Raw genomic sequence first — 17,827 nt, forward strand, 5'->3', positions numbered from 1 at the left:
AACAAATAAAAAAAAACCCTCATTTATATTCCTGGTCACACAGCCAGTTTGTATCAGAGGTGAGACTTGACCTTACCCAAGACCCCCAGACTCCAAGGTCAGTTCTCTCTGTCCACTGTACAACAGTCATTATTATATAAAATAGAGGTTTGTTATATTTCCAGTGATTAGAGAATAATTAAATATAGTAGCATGATGTAATGGAATATTATATTTTTCTAAAAATAGCTGAGTAGTTAGAAGGCTCACCTTCAAGTCAAGATGACCTAGATTCAAATCCTTTTTCTGACACACTCATTGCATGACTTTGGGCAAGTCACATAACCTCTCTATACCCCAGGTACTTCTCTAAGACAATAAATATTGAATGCTATCTGCATCCCTGGAAGGAGTTTCCACTTCAGGATTATTCCAACACTGATGAAATCACAGGTATCAAGCAAATATATAGATAAAGATAGATACAGATAAATGTATGTCTGTATCGATATATAAATATATATCTAGATATAGATAAACATACATGTATACTTTATATATTTTATTATATATTATATAAAAATGTATTTTATATAATATATATTTTATGTCTATTTTTATATATTTCATATATCCTTTTATTGATAGCATATTTGATTATATCACCATATCTGATTCTCTAGTCACCGGAAATATAACAAAGCTAATATTTCAAGATGATAAGGTGAGTTCTTAAAAGTATTAAAGACAGGTCCTAAACAGTATCTCATTTAATCATCTAAAACATAATTTAGTCCAATCCTGCTATTGTCTTCACATTTTGATTAGAATTTTCCTTTTTAATTCTCCCTTAATCTATCAAGGGCACAAACCCCACCTTGACCTTGTCAGTCTCCCAGGGTCTCACGTTGCTGCTTCCTTCTGTTGTCTAAAAGTTATGCATTTATAGGGGATATAGTCAATCTGTTTGAGACTATTTGTTGTTATTCAGTCATGTCCAACTCTTGTTTGGTATTCAAAGCTCTTAGTTCTAGCCTCTTCTTCTTTTACAGGTTTCTTATACTTTATATTTCTCCATGTATTCTTCAATGAACTTACTGCCCATGGGCTTTCTGTAGTTGTTAGTCATTTCCTTCTCTAGTTGCTTAAAGCAAATGGAGGTTAAGTGACTTGTCCAAGGTTCCATGACTAGTAGAGTCTGTGGCTGGACTTGAACTCAGATCTTCTTAAATCTAGGTGTAGTGCTCTATCCATTGAGCTACCTAGCTGCCTCTTTTAGGCTGTTAGGTCCAATTAAAGAGATCTCTTGGCTCAGCAGAAGCAAAAAGGAGCCACACAAGAAAAAATACAAATTTCCTCAAAACAGCTCCTCTCCAACCAGAAGAAAGCAGTTTTCCATTCTACTTTTGAAGAGTTTAACATCCCCTCCTTAGCTATTTTACCTGGAACTAAATAACAATGATAATAACAATTATTATTATTGTAGTAACAACAGCAATAATTCATTTTATTTAGAAGTTTAAAAAACATCCAAATGTCCAAATGGATAATATGCCTGACACATAGTAGGTATTTAACAAATGCTTTTCCCCTTCTCTTTCCTCCTCTTCCCTTTCCTTACAACAACCCTTTGGGAAGATATTACAAGTATTTGCACATATGACTCCCCTACTGCATCTATTCCAAGTCTATTCTTTTACAGAAGAAACCAAAACCCAGAGAAGTTAAATGACTTGCCCAAGGTCATCTTGGTAGTAAGTGGATTTAAACTCAGATCTTCTGGTTATAGATTCATTATTCTTTCCATTGTACCATACTGCCCTTCTGCTAACATTTCCCATAATTCCTCATACTGATAATTTCTTTTGGCAAAATAACATACCATTAATTCATATACCATAATTTGTTCAGCCTCCAACTGATATCCTATTTCCAGTTTTTTGATACAACAAAAAAAAAGTTCTGCTATGAATATTTTAGTATATATAGGGTCTCTCTGTCATTTACGGCATACACCAATCCATATGCTATATTCCAAAAGAAAAAAAAGTTAACTCTTGAGGGTTTCCCGTAACCTATCAATTTAGAGTTAGCAAATTTAGAAATGGCACAGTGGATAGAGTGCCAGACCTGGAGTCAGGAAGACCTGAGTTCAATTCCAGCCTCAGACATTTACTTGGTATGGGACCCTGGACAAGTCACTTAACCCTCTTTGCCTCAGTTTCCTCATCTATAAAATAAGCTGGAAAAGGAAATGTCAAACCACTCCAGTATCTTTGCCTGAAAACCCCAAATGGAGTCAGGAACAGTTAGATAGGACTGAAGGACAACACATTATCTTACTAATCCATTGTGGGAATCTATTATTTACTTATCTCTAACCCAAAGACTTCAATTACCTCAGGCAGGATAATGCTGATGTATGCATGAATCACTGAAGTCAGAATGTCATTTTCTGGTATCTTGCAGTCTACTTAACATTAACTGGATATATAAGTAAAGAATAACATTGTTCTTGGGAGTGTTTTAAGGACTCATTTGAGTTTTCTTGAACTTTCTCACCCCCGGGGTTGGGGACCTTTTGATAAGTCCGTCTACTATTTCTAAATTGTCTCCTCCTGTGTGATGCTATAGATTTACAGAACAATGTCTATTAACAAGTTTCTGCCTGTACACTGAAGCTCTGCTTCCCCTTCCTATCTCCTTGCCAATGTGTGCTTTCTGAGGGGCTGAACCAAACAGTGATCACACAAAGAAATGTGAGTTAGAAGGGGGAAACACCTGAATGAAGATTAACTACTTTCCCTCCCCTTTAATTTCTTTATGAATGAGAAAGTACGTGAGCAATGTATTCCCTCACCCACAAACCAAGTCTGAAATAACTTGGGGCCAAGGATAAGTTTTAACAAAAGCAGAAAATCCAGCCAACAGCTGCTAAATGAAGCTCACTGCCACCATGTAGCACTTCCTCTCAAGGACACTTGAGGACAGGAGTTGCATGTTGGGATGGTTACCTTTGATCTTCTTCACTCCTTGGTAGAAACCAGTTCCCTGCTTGAGTTGGCTCTAGTTGAAAAATGTTATAATCACAACTACAGAATTCAGAGCTAGTAGGGTCATACAGATCATAAAGTCTAATTCCCTCATTATAAAGATGGGGGAAACAAAGTCTAAAAAGGCAAAGGGACTTGTACAAGACCATGCAAGTGGTCACTAACAGAGTGTGCCTTTGGATGGGTCCTTTTCCTTCCAAATCCACTGCTTTTTCTGCTGCTACAACCTGCATCATCCTTCACTTGATGATTTATTTCTCTTCTTGGATCATGGCTAACTCAGTTAAGCCAGTAATTTATAAAATTATTTTCTCCCGCCATGGCACTTCAGAAAAGGACAAATAAAGGACAATTGCACCAGATAGGCACCTAGCAAATATTGTTGAATTGTTGAATTTGTTGTTATACAAATATAACAGAGTGGGAAAAGAACTTTGGTTCTAGAATCAGAAGTTGTTGTTCAGTTATTTTTCAAGTCGTGTCTGACTCTTTATGATCCCATTTGGGGTTTCCTTGGCAGAGATACTGAAGTGGTTTGCCATTTCTTTCTCCAGCTCATTTTACAGATGAGGAAACTGAGGCAAAAGAGGTTAAGTCAGAAGACCTGGGTTCAAATACAGCCTTTGAGTGCTTATTGGTAGTATGACTTTGGATAAATCTTTTGGCCTTCTTGGGCTTCACTGTCCACATCAGTAAGAAGTAGGGGGTCTGGGGGGCATGATGGCCTCCGAGATCACTTCTAGTTCTAGTCTATGATTCTATGATAACAAAATCTTTATACAACTTTCTCTATTACATAGTATATTGTGTGTTATTGTTTGGACTACTTCCATTCCTAGGTAATTCATTCATATGTGTGTGTGTATACAGACATACATATTTATATTTAATATGTTTCCTAATATATTATTCTTCTCTCTCTTCCTACTGCCATCACTCTAGTCCAGTCCTCTATTGCCTAGATCTTTCCAACTCATTTCAGGTTCACCATTCTCCTCCTTCCATCCTCCAATTAATACTATACAGCATCTCCAGGCTAATCTTTCTGCACAAATCTGGTAATGTCCCTTCTGTATTCAAGACCTTTTAACTGCTTATTGAAGAATTTCCACTTCCTTCATCCTAGAATTCAAGCCATCTACAGTCTGGCCCCAGCATTATCTTACATACCTCCTTCCAACCCCACTTTTTCTCTTCTCAGACTCTACTATCCATTGTGTCTCAAATGTATCCTTATATTTCCCTAGCTCTCAGGCTTCACACATGAATTTGCCTATGTTTGGAACACCCTGTGTCCAACATATGTATCTCTATCTGCTAAAATTCGACCCACTCTTCCCTAACCAAGTCAAAGACCATCTTTTCCATATGGTATTGAGTGATCTTCACAATCAGATCCTACTTTTACACTACAAAGCATAAAAGGTCAAAAATGAAATCTTCTTTGTCCCCAAGGAGGTTTATACTCAGAAACATGTATAGATAAGCATAATACAAATTCGAAAATGAAGAGGGGCAAGGGAGAGATCAAAATGTTCTAGGAAAAGTTGTGAAATATGCATGTGTTTAGTGGTTGAATGTGTTATGCACTTGTTATATTCATTACATTACATGTATTTCTTTAAAGATTCTATCTCCTTTCCAAAATTCTAAGTAATTTGAGAGGAGGGATCATGTCTTAATTCATTCTTGTATCTCTGCCAGCATCTAGGAGCTCCACACTTACAATTTATTGAATAAATAAAATTTTAAGAAAAAATTAGTACAAATGTGATATTTGTAAATTGTAAAGTGCTATATGTTTATAAATGTCAGTTATATAAAAATCTGAAAATAGATTAGAGAGTGGTTATTCATATTAAAAAACAGTCTTCACTTTGTAAAATATTTTCCTCTGGGGTTTGGTTTTTTTAAAGCAGTGAGTTTCCTGGTACACTTAAAATAGCCTTAGCTTTACATTTTTATTTATGTCCAACTTTTTAGGAACATCTAATTAAGCAAATTTTATTTGGGTCAGATCATCATAACAAATTTAAAAAAAAACATTAATTAAGCATTTACTATGTGCCATGAATTGTGCTAAGCACTGGGTATACAAATATATAAAACAAGAAGCAGTCTCTGCCCTCAGTGAGCTTATGTTCTACTAGGGTAAGGCAGCACATTTAGTGGAGTGCTTACAGGGGAAGTGCATTTTGTGAATGCACTAGGAAATGAGGGGGTGAGTTGAGTCATAGGACAACTGACTGCCATTTTCTTCAGGAGGGTAGAATTGATTTGATGACTGTTCCCAGAATGAAAAGTAGAGCCAGGGCAGGCAGCTGCATTGACATGGCAGAGCATGGTGGGTCAGGGTCAGGACAGGTAGTGTGAATTCTCACCAGTCAGAGACAGGATCTGGACCTGCCCTATGGGAGATGGCACGTGCAGTGCAGCAGCATCGTAGGAAGCTGGTCAGAGAGTCATCTGAAAATCTCTATTTTCTTGGGCATGTTTTTGAACTTTTACCCATTGTAAATGTCTTTAACCAGAAAAAAAAAAACCTTCCCTTTCAACCACCTCTCTTTCATTTGGCCAGATGTTCTTCGGAGTTCAACTGTAAGAGATGTGAATAACAGCTTCCAAAGTCATGAGTCCAACACATTTTTAAATATTTCACCTGAACCACTGCCCTGTGAGAGTGAACCATTGTCTACAAACACAGGAGACTTTTATCACAAGCTGCCCAACCAGTTACTTGAAATCAACCAAGAATTACTTCAGTCTGGAATTATTTCCATCCCTGGTAAGTTACATCCAAATCCCTGTCTACCCAAGGACCTTCTAAAGCATGCCAGTCTCTTCAGCTCAGGCCAAGTCACACACATTAGATATTATCGAAGCTATTTTACAACCATTTGTATTTACATTCTGACTGATTAATTCCCTGCTGTTGTTGCTTAGCACATCTCATGCAAAGCCAAGAAGAGTATCCAGGCCAGAATCACCTAGTATCTCTCCATTTCCTTGTCATCTGGTACACAGGTTTCTCAAAAGTGGCTCTTTGTTTTTGCAGGGACCAGAGACCGTAATGGGAGAGCAGTGGTACAGGTGTCCACCAGAAGTGCATTCTGGTCAAAGGAGCCGACCTCAAGCAGTGAGCTCACCCGCCTTTTGATGTATCTTTACAGCATCCCCAGGTCAGGCCCCCACATCAAAGCCAATTTGTTTTTCTGCTTTCAGATTAAGTTGTGATGGCACGATCTGAGAAAACCTTTTACTTACTTGTGGAGTTTTCCTTCCTCTCCAGGCATGATAAAATGCAAATTTCATTCAAAATCATGATCAGTAGTTGGACTGATTCAACCTTTTAGTCTTGCCTTCTAATAAAGTCTGTGTAATTCCCTAGTTCAAATATAGAGATACTACAGTACAGTCATGTATCTGGATACATTTGGACCAGGCACGATAGAAAAGGAAGTTACTTTTGGTACCAGTTGCCTAACTTTTAAGGCCTTCTGTAATCTAGCCACAACCTTATTTCCTGCTACTCTCGGCACAAACTATCTGGAGAGACAAAGGTACCACATGAAACAGTTTAACATGGAATTGAGGAAAAAAATAAAATATATTAAAATTTTTTAAAACAATCTGGTCAAATAAATATGCTTCTTTTTAAAAGAAGAAGGAAGAAGAGAGAAGGAGAAGAAGAAGGAGGAGAAGGAGAATCAGCCTAGGTAGTAATAAACCAAACATGACACACCCATTCCTGCCATCAGGGATTTGTTCAATTATCTTCTCTCACTTCCCCCTCTTTTATCTTTCTAAATTCTTTCCATCCTTCAAGATTCTGTTCCAGTGTCACCTCTTCTAAGAAGTCTGCCTTGACTACTCCTGTTTTCCATGGCCTTTTTTTATCTGAATTCTTAATCTATTCTCTACCACATAATTTAAAATTTAATTAAAAAAATTTTATTATGAACTCAGACCTTAAGAAATGCTAGAAACCTTAGGTTTCTTAATAGCATTTCCATATAAAAAGAAAGATATGAGTGTGGCTTATAAATCTGTGAATGCATGCATCCTTTCCCATTTCATATGTTATTTTGCCTCCCCAACTAGTTTATAAGTTCCTTAAGACAAATACCTCATACTTCTGTGTACCTCTCAGTGCCCCCAGCATAGTGCCAAGCAGCTAGCTGGTCCTGAATCAGTATTTATTTCTCAGTCAAGACAATTGGGACCTTCCCATGAATGAGAGATATTAGAGAGGCCAATTGTAATGGGAAGGAGTCTCATTGTGTGCCTGACCCATTTAATACCCTGTCAATCTCTTTAAAATGGACTCCACATGTATAATTAAAGCAAAATTCCATACCCTCTATGATGGCCCACTTGTTTTAGACAGTGTTTGGTGCCAGGGTTCTCAGTATAATAAAGAGATTTGAAGTTTGTTATAAAGACTTTAGATTTTAGACCAATAAGGAGCTTTGATCTATCCTTTAAATACCTCAGCTTGGGTCCAGTGACTTTCAAAACAAATCTTAGTGCCCCTTGGCCAAAACCCAAAATTATTATTATTAATGATTCTTATCCACATAATATATACATGGCTGACATGTTTATATACATGTGCATACATTATGTCTATACACACACGTATGTAAACATGCATGAAGGTCAGACATATACATTTCCTTAGGTAAAGGATATTAGGTTTCTTTCCGTTCATATTTCTTTAGTATTTGTTTTTGTGGCATAATTCTAACATACTTTTTGTTTTCCCAACTCACGGGTAGACCATCTAATTTTTGGCTGACTTTCTGGTCTTTTCCATCTCAGTTTGGATAGAAGCCAAATAGTCTTGAGTCTTTTCTGTCTTGTTCTTTTAAGACAATATGTAGGCTTGATGTGAATGAAGATGCCATTTTGTCACTCAAGAGTGTTATGAACCATTTTAGGGTCAGTGGTCATGTAGACAATTCCTTCTTTTTAGGATCATAGCATTTAGAGCTAGAAAGAACATTACAAAGTATAACTCCTTCATTTTACAGATAAAGGGAACCAAGGTTGAGAAATTAAGTGATTTGCTCAGAATGACACAAAGAATAAGCATCAAGCCAGGTCCATTGACTCTAAATTCCATCATGCTCAATGTTGTTCTAAACCCTGTCCATCCAGATTGTTTTACTCTTGAATCCACAGCACCTAGAACAGTGCCTGACGTGTTAGATGCCTAATAAATGCTTGTTAATTAATTTATTTATTGTATTGAGATAGCTATCTCAAAATCACTTCACATGTTGAGATCTCCTTTGTTTACCTACTTTTTACTAAGTCTTCTAGTCTTCATGCCAGATTGCTCCTTGGCGTTCTAAGGCATTCTTTCAGATACCATCTTTTCTAAGATGCCAAGTTTTTTTTCTTCTTCCCCTCCCTCTCTTAGGTCCTTTTAAAAACACTTTAAATTTGTTTTCTTGGGGTATAAGAAAAGTTTCCTTATAGTTAAAACAGGATCTTTCTGTCAAGCGTTGATCTATAGTTTGGTTAAAAGCTTTTCTTAACTAAAAAAAAAAAAAGCAACCCAAAACACTGTTACATGGCCATGGGAGAGTCTAAGAGAGTCCAGAAACACAAGAGAAGGTTCTTTTAAATGCATACTATTTCTATGATGACCTTAGCAAATGATCTCTAGGAGACTTTCCACAAGTATATAAACTAGAAACACATGTATTTAAAATTTTCAAAACTGGAAGGAATCTTAATTTTGACTTGGTGTGACTTTACATGATAACAAATTGCTTGCCTGACAGCCAGGGATTTAGAAATAGAAATAAAATAGAAAGCTGGCCTCACTCATTATCAGAAAGATCTGGGTTCAAGGCCCACCTCCAACAAATACTGCTTTATGATCCTGGCCAAGTCACTTAACTTCTCTATATTCCCAGATCAGTTTTTAATAATGTAAGTTGGAGAGCACATGAATATATCAGCAAAGGAAATTCTTCACCAGTAACTGCCTCTAGAAATGAAGTAAAAGGTCTGGACAAAAACAAACAAAAAAGCCCAACCTGCTTAAAGATTGCTCTGTTAGCAGCTTTATCTGCATAACAAGTTGAAGTCTGCATGCCTCCCATTTCTACCCACTGGTCCTTGTTCTAGGAAAAATGATTTACATACAATAAATGGATTTACACAGAATAACTTTAATATCTCCATCAAAAGATAGTTCTTCAAATATTCAAAGAGAGCTTCCTATCATCCCAAAGTCTTCCCATCTCTAGAAATGCAAACTTCGGTCTCGTTTCTTCAAGTAGTCCTTATATGACATGGTTTCCTCATATTTTACCATGCTTGCATCTTCCTCTTGGAACATTGCAATAGTTTCATGTAATATCTGAGTTGGAAGAGACTTGAGAGGCAACTTAGTACAACCCATACCTGAATAAGAATGCCCTCAACAAAACAGTAAACAATTGATGGTACTGGAGGACTTTCATTGAGATGAAACCCACTCTCTTGTGAGGGAAGTTATTCCACTTTGGGATAACTCTAGCTCTTAGCTGAATACTAACTCATTGTTGGTGGAGTTGTGAACTGATCCAGTGACTCTGGAGAGCAATTTGGAACTATGCCCAAAGGCCTATAAAAATGTGTATACCCTTTGATCCAGCAATACTACTTCTAGGGCTGTATCCCAAAGAGATCATAAAAATGGGAGAAGGACCCACATGTACAAAAATATTTATAGCAGCTTTTTTTTGTGGTGGCCAAGAATTGGAAATTGAGGGGATGCCCATCGACTGGGGAATGGATAAACAAGTTGTGGTATATAAATGTAATGGAATACTATTGTGCTATAAGAAATGATGAGCAGGCAGGCTTCAGAAAAACCTGGAAAGATTTATATGAACTCATACTGAGTGAAGTGAGTAGAACCAATAGAACATTATACATAGTATCAGTCACGTTGTGCAATGACTGACTTTGATAGACTTTGTTCTTCTCAGCAATACAAGGACCTAGAACAATTCCAAAAGACTCATGATGGAAAATGACATCCACATCCAGAGAAAGAAATATGGAGTCTGAATCCAGATCAAAGCATATTATTTGCTCTCTTTTTTAGTTTTGTTCTGTTTTATTTTGCTTTTTCTTTCTCATGGTTCCTCCCATTTGTTCTAATTCTTCTAAACAACATGACTAATGAGAAAATATGCTTAATAAGAATGTATATGTAGAGCTTATATAGAATTTCACACCATCTTGGGAAGGGGGTGGAAGGCAGAGGTGGAGAAAATTTAAAACTTGTTGAAGTAAATGATGAAAACTAAAAATAAATAATTTTTTTAAACTCTAGCTGAGATATAGAAGAGAGCAGATTGGGGAGGGGGTATACAGTGGGATCATGGTTTTGGGGTGGTGGGTAGGGGAAAGACGGAGAAAATTTGTATCTCAAAATGTTGTGGAAATGAATGAGGTAAACTAAAAATAAACATAAAATTTAATTTAAAAAAATTCTAGCTGATAACTATGAATATCAATTAGTATTTTCTGTCTGTAAGCATAGATATAGACGTAGCTATAGGCACAGGGCTAAGTAGGTATGGACTACAGCAGTGGCTTTGATGATTTAGGCTCAACTGCCTCTTTCTTTCAAAATTAGAATGAAGCATGTGACTTCCATAACAATATAACATGGTTGTATTTCTGCAAAATTAATTAGTGAATCAATGCTGAAGGCTTTATGCAATCCATACTTTTATTGAATTCACAATTCTCATTACCAAAATGACATTAAAGAAATGTTTCCATTACTCAGAAAAGGTCACCAAAACACTAAACTTCATTAAAGCTACCAAAATAAATTGTTTATTCCCCAACTGAAATGATGCCCATTAGGTAATTGGTAAAGAGATGTCTCTGTAACAAGAAACTATAATCTGAAGACTTAAATTGCATTTTTCCTTTTAAATAGAGCAATGTTCTTATACATTTTCTTTCCAATAGCCTTGATGTCTTTAAAATGTCACTTGCTGGCTTGTTGATACAAGGTAAAATCAGAGAAGTCCCCCAGTCTTTCATCCAAATCAGGAATCCTTTTGTAGCAACACAAAAGTATGGCCATCTAGTCATTGTTCACAGAATTCAAGTGAAGGCGAAGTGCTTCCTGTGCCTGTTTTGTTATTGAGCAACTCTAATTGTTAAAAGGAGGCTCAGTGGATAGATCACTGGACCTGGAGTCAGGAAGACCTGAGTTCAAATCCAGCCTTAGACACTTACTACATGCATAACCCTGGGCAAGTGACTTAACCTTTTATTCCACTGGAGAAGGAAATGGTAAACCACTCCAGTATCTTTGCCCAGAAAACTTCATGGACAATACTGGTGTGCTGCATACAGATGTGGTCCACAGGGTCAAAAAGAGTCTGACAAGACTAAACAAGTGAACAATTGTTAAAAAGTTGTTCTATTTATAGTTTCAACCCACATCACAGAACACACTCCTACAATAGGTTCTTAATAAATAATTGTTGAGTTGCATTGTTTTTACAGCCAGAGTTTTTCATTTTTGAAAACAGTGTTTGAACACAGCTCTCAGTCTTGTTTAATTCAGTTCATTTCCACACATACTTATATGGTGCTTACTATTTTCCAGGCACTGTGTTAGGTACTGTAGATACAGACAAAAACAAAATTCTCCCAGCCTACAAGGAGCTCACCTTCTACTAAACAACTTCATATCTTTCCACTATTTCTCCTAACATATTATTTTCGCCACTCTTCACCATACTGACCCTACTTCTTTGAAACACTCTTATTGGTCAATGTACATTTAAAAAATTTAGCAACAAAAATTGAATATGGTATCCAAGATTTGGTTCAACAAGACCTGAGAGTAGCAAGCCTCTTACTTTCCATGATCTGGATACTCTGTTTTTATTAATGCAACCAAAAGTATGGCTTTTTTAAGCAGTTGCATAAAATTTTTGATCCATCTTGATCATTTTATGGCTATTATTAAAGCAGTAAAATATTGTAATTATAGAAATTATAGTTCTATCTGTTAGATCTAATGGAGTCTCCTCAGAAAATAAACATTTCATAAATCTAAGTTTCAGCATCTAAAATATACTAGCTGACTCTCAAAAATCTGACATAAAAATGTAACATTTTAAAAAATACATATAGAGTAAAATATTAACAAGTTCCTGTAATGCCATGCACAAGCAGCTTTCCAGAGGACTGCTACTGTGAACAGCTTTTAAGGTTCTGATTACACAGTAAAGTGAACACTATTTATTCCATAACAATTCAAAGCGAAACATTCACAGAAAATCAAGGTACAGCATTCACAATATTACAGCATATCACAGAAAATCACAATATAGTATTCACAACCGCTTATCATTAAAATGGCCACATAGTTTTCACCAAAGTAATCACAATATTTAGAACAAAGAATAATCATCTCAAAGTACAATAGTCAAAGTCTTCCACTCATGGGGCATACTAAATTAACTCAGTCACTTATTCAACAATCAATTACTAAGTATCATTAATCATTAAGTACAATCTTTAGAAAATACACAAACTCTCCACCCCTAGGTTACTAGTAAACTACAATTTCATCATTACTCAGTGCCCATGGAGAGGTCTTTTCATCTTGTCTTGGGGCCGGTTCTCAGATTCCCTGGATCCCCTTCCTTGGTCCCAGATTCTACCTGGATTCACCAGACTGTCACCTGGGTTCAATGGCAGACAGCTCCCTGTTCCTTGTCCAGCTCTCTAGGTAGGTCCTGCTCCACACTGAAGCTCAAAGGGTCCAGTCCTTCTCAAATTCTTCACAATTTCTGCTCCCGGGAATTCAAGGCTCAACCAAACCACAAACAGACAAAGACCCTGCACCCGGGTCATGCTTCCTCAGTCTTCTGCAGCTTGTTCAAAAAAATCAGAACGACCTTATCCAGCTTGGGGGAAGGGAGCTCCTGGACTTCCTGGGCTCCTGTTCAGAAGAAGCTCCACCACCACAAGTTCTCAGGAATTTCTGGCTCAGTTCTCCATTCTCTCTTCTGTAGCTGCTCTGCCTCCAGATTCTTGTCCCAAGAAATTCTGACTGTGCCTTTTTGGGGGTTTTTCTTATATACACAACATTAGCTTCCTGTTTCAGCCAACCCCTTCCTGTCACATCAGGAACAGGGGTTCATACCTTCTGTTTCTTTCACAGAGATTTGATCAATTACTAAGTGTTAAGGACATGCTTGATTGCCAATACAAAAAGGGGTCTTCAAATTACCATTACAGTTCCAGAGCAGAGGAATCTTATCCAAAGATTTTTTTTACATTTTTATGTCATATTTTCCCCTGATTTGTTATAAAGTTCTTTTGGAAAAACTCAAACTCTTTCTCAGATGAGCTAAGGGGAAGATAAGGAACATCCATGCTAAGGCCAAGAAAATCAAGATAAGAGGATAGTCAGGTGATCATTCAGGGAATAATGGCAGCAATAAAAAGAGAGAAAGAGAAGAGGGCTGGCCAACCCATTCCCCAAACTCTAGGAACCCATTAGAGAGACAATTAAGAAAACTTCACAGGTTTGTATCAGCTGTGAGTTCTATTATCTTCCATACCTTCAGAAAAATCAATGAGTAAAACTTAGGTCTTGCTAAGATCTTCTCTCTCAGCCCCACCAGGATAAACTTTTATGTCCAGTGATAAAAAATAATGCATGGCACATACTAAGCTCTTTATAAATACTTCTTGATTAATACTGGCAATAATAATAACTAACACTAAATAGTGTGTTAATGTTTGCAAAATGCTTTACTTACGTTATCTCAGTTAATTTATTATTTGTTTTGATAAATCCAAAGACAAGTCTTTGCTTTTTTGTTTCATTTTAAATTTATTCAATAGTGCTAAGTACATTTTCAGTGATGAATAAGATTTTTTAAAGAGTAACCATAGCAATGTTGTTAATCATCGATGTAATAGAAGGTCTCAGTTTGCCCTAGAATCAACTGACAAAATTAACTGATTAAACCTAAATAATAATTCTAATTTGAGTATAATTTCCTTTCCTGGGAAAGAAAGAGGGGGGAAAAAAGGAGGTCCTGAGTATCTAGAAATCAATAGAATCACCAAGTTTTAGAGCCACAAATAACCTTAGATCATCTTAGTCTTATTGAAATGTTAGCAATAACCTTCCTGCTAAGAAATTTTAAATGTATCAATTAAAAGTCAGCCTGCTTTTCTTTTTACAGGAAGGAGGTGCGGGATCTGGGACTGGTTATCTTAGTGGATGCTCGGAAATGCCAGCCTGCCCCAGCTCTCTTCAGAGCTGTCACAGCATTACAGGTGTGTTTGTTGCCCTCATCCTTTGTTGTTGTTTATTATTGCTTTTAAAAACCTTTGTTTTACTTTCAGAATTAATTAGATTCTGTGGTTTAGCTGGTAAAGCTTATGTTGTGCTCCAAGGGGAATAGTATTAGAGGAATTCTGGAGGAGGTAGTTAGAAAGGTTATCACTGACACTGACTGAAGTGAAATGAAGAATTGGAATGAGAGACCAAAAGGATATTGTATTTGTTCCAAAGTCAAGGGTTTTTTTAAAGAACAAAATAGAGCCAAAGAACTCTCTTCTTGGCATCTTGCCAATGCTAGCTACTGGAAAGAGAGAAAGAGGTCCAGAAGTTATTGCAAAGATTCCATGGCATTTGATTTCATCAGTGGCCACTAGGATAACCTTTGGTTTTAGTAGTAACTGAAAGAAAAACAAATACCAGGTCAGAAAGTTCTCTGATGATGGAAAATCATCTAGTCTAGCATCAAGAATGCTGTTCATTTGCTCTGAGAAACTGAAAGTTCCATCAGGGTCAGGTTGATGCAAAAACTAAAAAAAATTCTGGGACTCTCAGCCTCATTTTCTTATTTACTTTAATACTCTGATACTTCAAGGCAACTCGTGAAAGATTTATTTATTTATTTATTTAGCTCCTTCCCTGGAATGTGGAAAGGGTTGAATGGCTGGGCACCAAAAGTAGCCTTGGTTGGTGTCAAACCAAAAGGAGGTCTCCAACGGAGTGCACAATGGATCTGTGCTTGGCCCTGTGCTGTTGGACATTTTTATTATCAATTAGTTAAAGACATAGACGGCATCTTTATCATACTTGCAAATGATACAAAGCTGGACAGGGGGATAGCTATCATTCCGGGTGACAGTCAAGATCCAAAAAGATCTTGAGAGACTATTTGGCTTAATCTTATAAGGTGTAGTCTAATTGGGATAAAAGTAAAGTCTTACATGGTTTAAAAAAATCCAGCATTAAATGTACCAGGTGAGAGAAGTCTGACTACACAATAATTCATCTTTAAAAATGCATGGAAGGGGCGGCCAGGTAGCACAGTGAGTAAGAGCACTGGCCCCAGAGTCGGGATGACCTGGGATTGAATCCAGGCTCAGATACTTAGCACCAAACCCACAAATAACTGGCCGTGTAACCTTGAGCAAGTTACTTAACCCCAGGTTTTTTTTTTTAAAAAAGCATGGAACATGTATAACTTTTATCAAATTGCTTGCCTTTTCAATGAGGAAAATACGGAGGGGAGGGTAAGAGAATTTGGAACTCAGAATTGGTAAAAAAAAAAAAAAGGTAAAAAATGGTTTTGTAAATGGAAAAACTAAAATATTTCAATAAAATTTTTGAAAATAAAAAATAAAAAAAATTCAGGTTAGTGGAATACATTTGAGGCAACAGAATGCAATTTTACCCTACATTAAGAAAGGAATGTCACCAGGACCATGAAGTTCTGCCCTGGTCGGGCCATATCTAGAATCCTGTGTTCCATTCAAAGTTTTGCATTTTAGAAAGGACATTAATAAATTAGAAAGTCTCCAAAGGGGTGCAAGCAGGATATGGAAAGGCTTGGAATTCATGCCATATGGGAATCTTTGGGAGTAAGTAGAAGTGTTTAGTCTAGAGAAAAACTTTAAAGGATTGCTGTCTTCAAGTCCTTGAAAGGCTACCATGTGGATGAAGAATTCAAATGTTGCTTCGCTCCATAGAGCAGAGTTCTGATCCACGGTTGGAAGTTATGAAGAAATGATTTGAGATTTGATGTAAGGATAAACTTACTAAGAACTAGAGTCATTCAAAAGGGCCACCTCCATAGAGAGTTGGGTCTCCTCAAATGAAATTTTAAAGCAAAGGCATATCTTGCATGCTATAAAAGGGATCCCTTTTCAGGTATAGTTTGGATCATATGACCATGGAGATCCCTTCCATTGCTGAGATCCTATGGTTCTGGTTGTGGTTGTGGTGGTGGTTCCATGTGGTTCTTTCTTACTTCATCAGACATTTTCTCATTTATTAGATCATTTTATCAATATGACCACCCAGTAAATTAGGTGAGTGGGGAAGATATTAAAAGTCACAGACCTTTAGCAAGGAACCTAAGTGGTCATATAGTCGGAACTCCTCATTTTACAGGTGGGGAAGGTGAGACCAAGTGAAAGGAATGACTTTCTCAAGGTCACACAGCTCAGTGAATGGGACAAGATGGTACTACAACCTTAGTCTCCAGACTCCCAACAGTATGTTACCCCATCACTGATTCTTGAACTAGTTTTAGCATAAAGGAAATTTTTTCAAGTCAACAAAAGTCTTACCACAAAACGTTCTTGAGTCTTGAAATCTATGAATTTAAAAAACTGACTTCTTCCTCTCTTGGCATCCTGATCCTTGAATGATTGGCTTGCTCCCTCTCCATAGTTCCTAGTTCCTCCTACCCAGGAGGAAGTCTGCCCAGGACTTCAAGGCTAAGACTTGAGGGCTGAGCATCCCATGGTAGCAAATTTAGACATTTTTACTGATGCTCATTGTTTTGAGAGATAGTAAATATTACCCTTGGCTGTTCTGCCTCTGGGGCACTTGAGCCTAACTGCTCTGCTCAGTGATTTGTTTCCAAGGCTACTAGTGGGATAGGGGCCAAGCGTTATTGTTCACATTCAATAGAAAAACTCCAAGTCTGGTTTCTGAGTCACAATAAATAGTCTAGAGAAGAATAAGGGAAAATAAAATAAACAGTGGAAAAAGTAGGAAAAAAATCACATTTTTATCTTTTAAATTACATCCAGTTCTACAAACAGATATATCTAAGAGCTTACTATATCACAGTATCTTACAATTTCAGATTTTGAAGGAATTTCACAGGCCATCTATTACTAACCCTTACCTGACTAAGGATCTCCTTTATTATATCTCTGGCAAATAGTCATCCAACTTCCATTTGAAAATCACCAGTAATGGGGAAATGACTATTTCCTGAGGCAGTCTGGTGTACTTCTGAACAGCTATAAATATTGGGAAGCTTTTCTTTACATTGAAATGAAATTGGTTTCTATGTAGCTTCTACTTTGTGGAACCAAGCAAGACAACTCTGAACTCTATCGTGCATGACAGCTCCCCAGGTACATGAAGATTGCTAACTAATCAGTCCCCAATAAGTCTGTTCTTCCCCAAATTCTTCAGGTCAAAAATACCTGAGTTCAAATTTTGCCTCAAGCACTTACTAACTGTATCATCATGGACTAGCCAATTGATATCTCTCCGTTTCCGTTCCTCCTTCCTGTAAAATTGGGATAATAATTGCACTTACCTCACAGAATTTTTGTGAGGATGAAATGATGTAACAGATGTAAAGCACTTGGTAAACCTTAAAGTATTATATATTGTTGTTGTTCATTCATGTCCAACTAATTGTGACCCCATCTGGGGTATTGTTGGCAAAGATATTATAGTGGTTTGCCATTTCCTT

General features: G+C 36.9%; 1 protein-coding gene across 3 annotated transcripts in view; it reads left to right on the forward strand.

Moving 5' to 3' along the window:
- Positions 1-17,827, forward strand: part of PLEKHG4B (pleckstrin homology and RhoGEF domain containing G4B) — a 210,556-nt gene that overhangs the window by 118,524 nt on the left and 74,205 nt on the right. For all 3 annotated transcript variants that reach the window (XM_069075981.1, XM_069075982.1, XM_069075984.1), the window contains exons 4-6: positions 5,611-5,817; positions 6,088-6,211; positions 14,276-14,369. In XM_069075981.1, coding sequence (XP_068932082.1) covers positions 5,611-5,817; positions 6,088-6,211; positions 14,276-14,369 — 425 coding nt within the window. The remainder of the gene's footprint in view (positions 1-5,610; positions 5,818-6,087; positions 6,212-14,275; positions 14,370-17,827) is intronic.

This window comes from Petaurus breviceps, unplaced genomic scaffold, assembly GCF_028583685.1.
Source record: "Petaurus breviceps papuanus isolate PSGF00001 unplaced genomic scaffold, PetGlider_PUasm1.0 151, whole genome shotgun sequence".
NCBI lineage: Eukaryota > Metazoa > Chordata > Mammalia > Diprotodontia > Petauridae > Petaurus > Petaurus breviceps.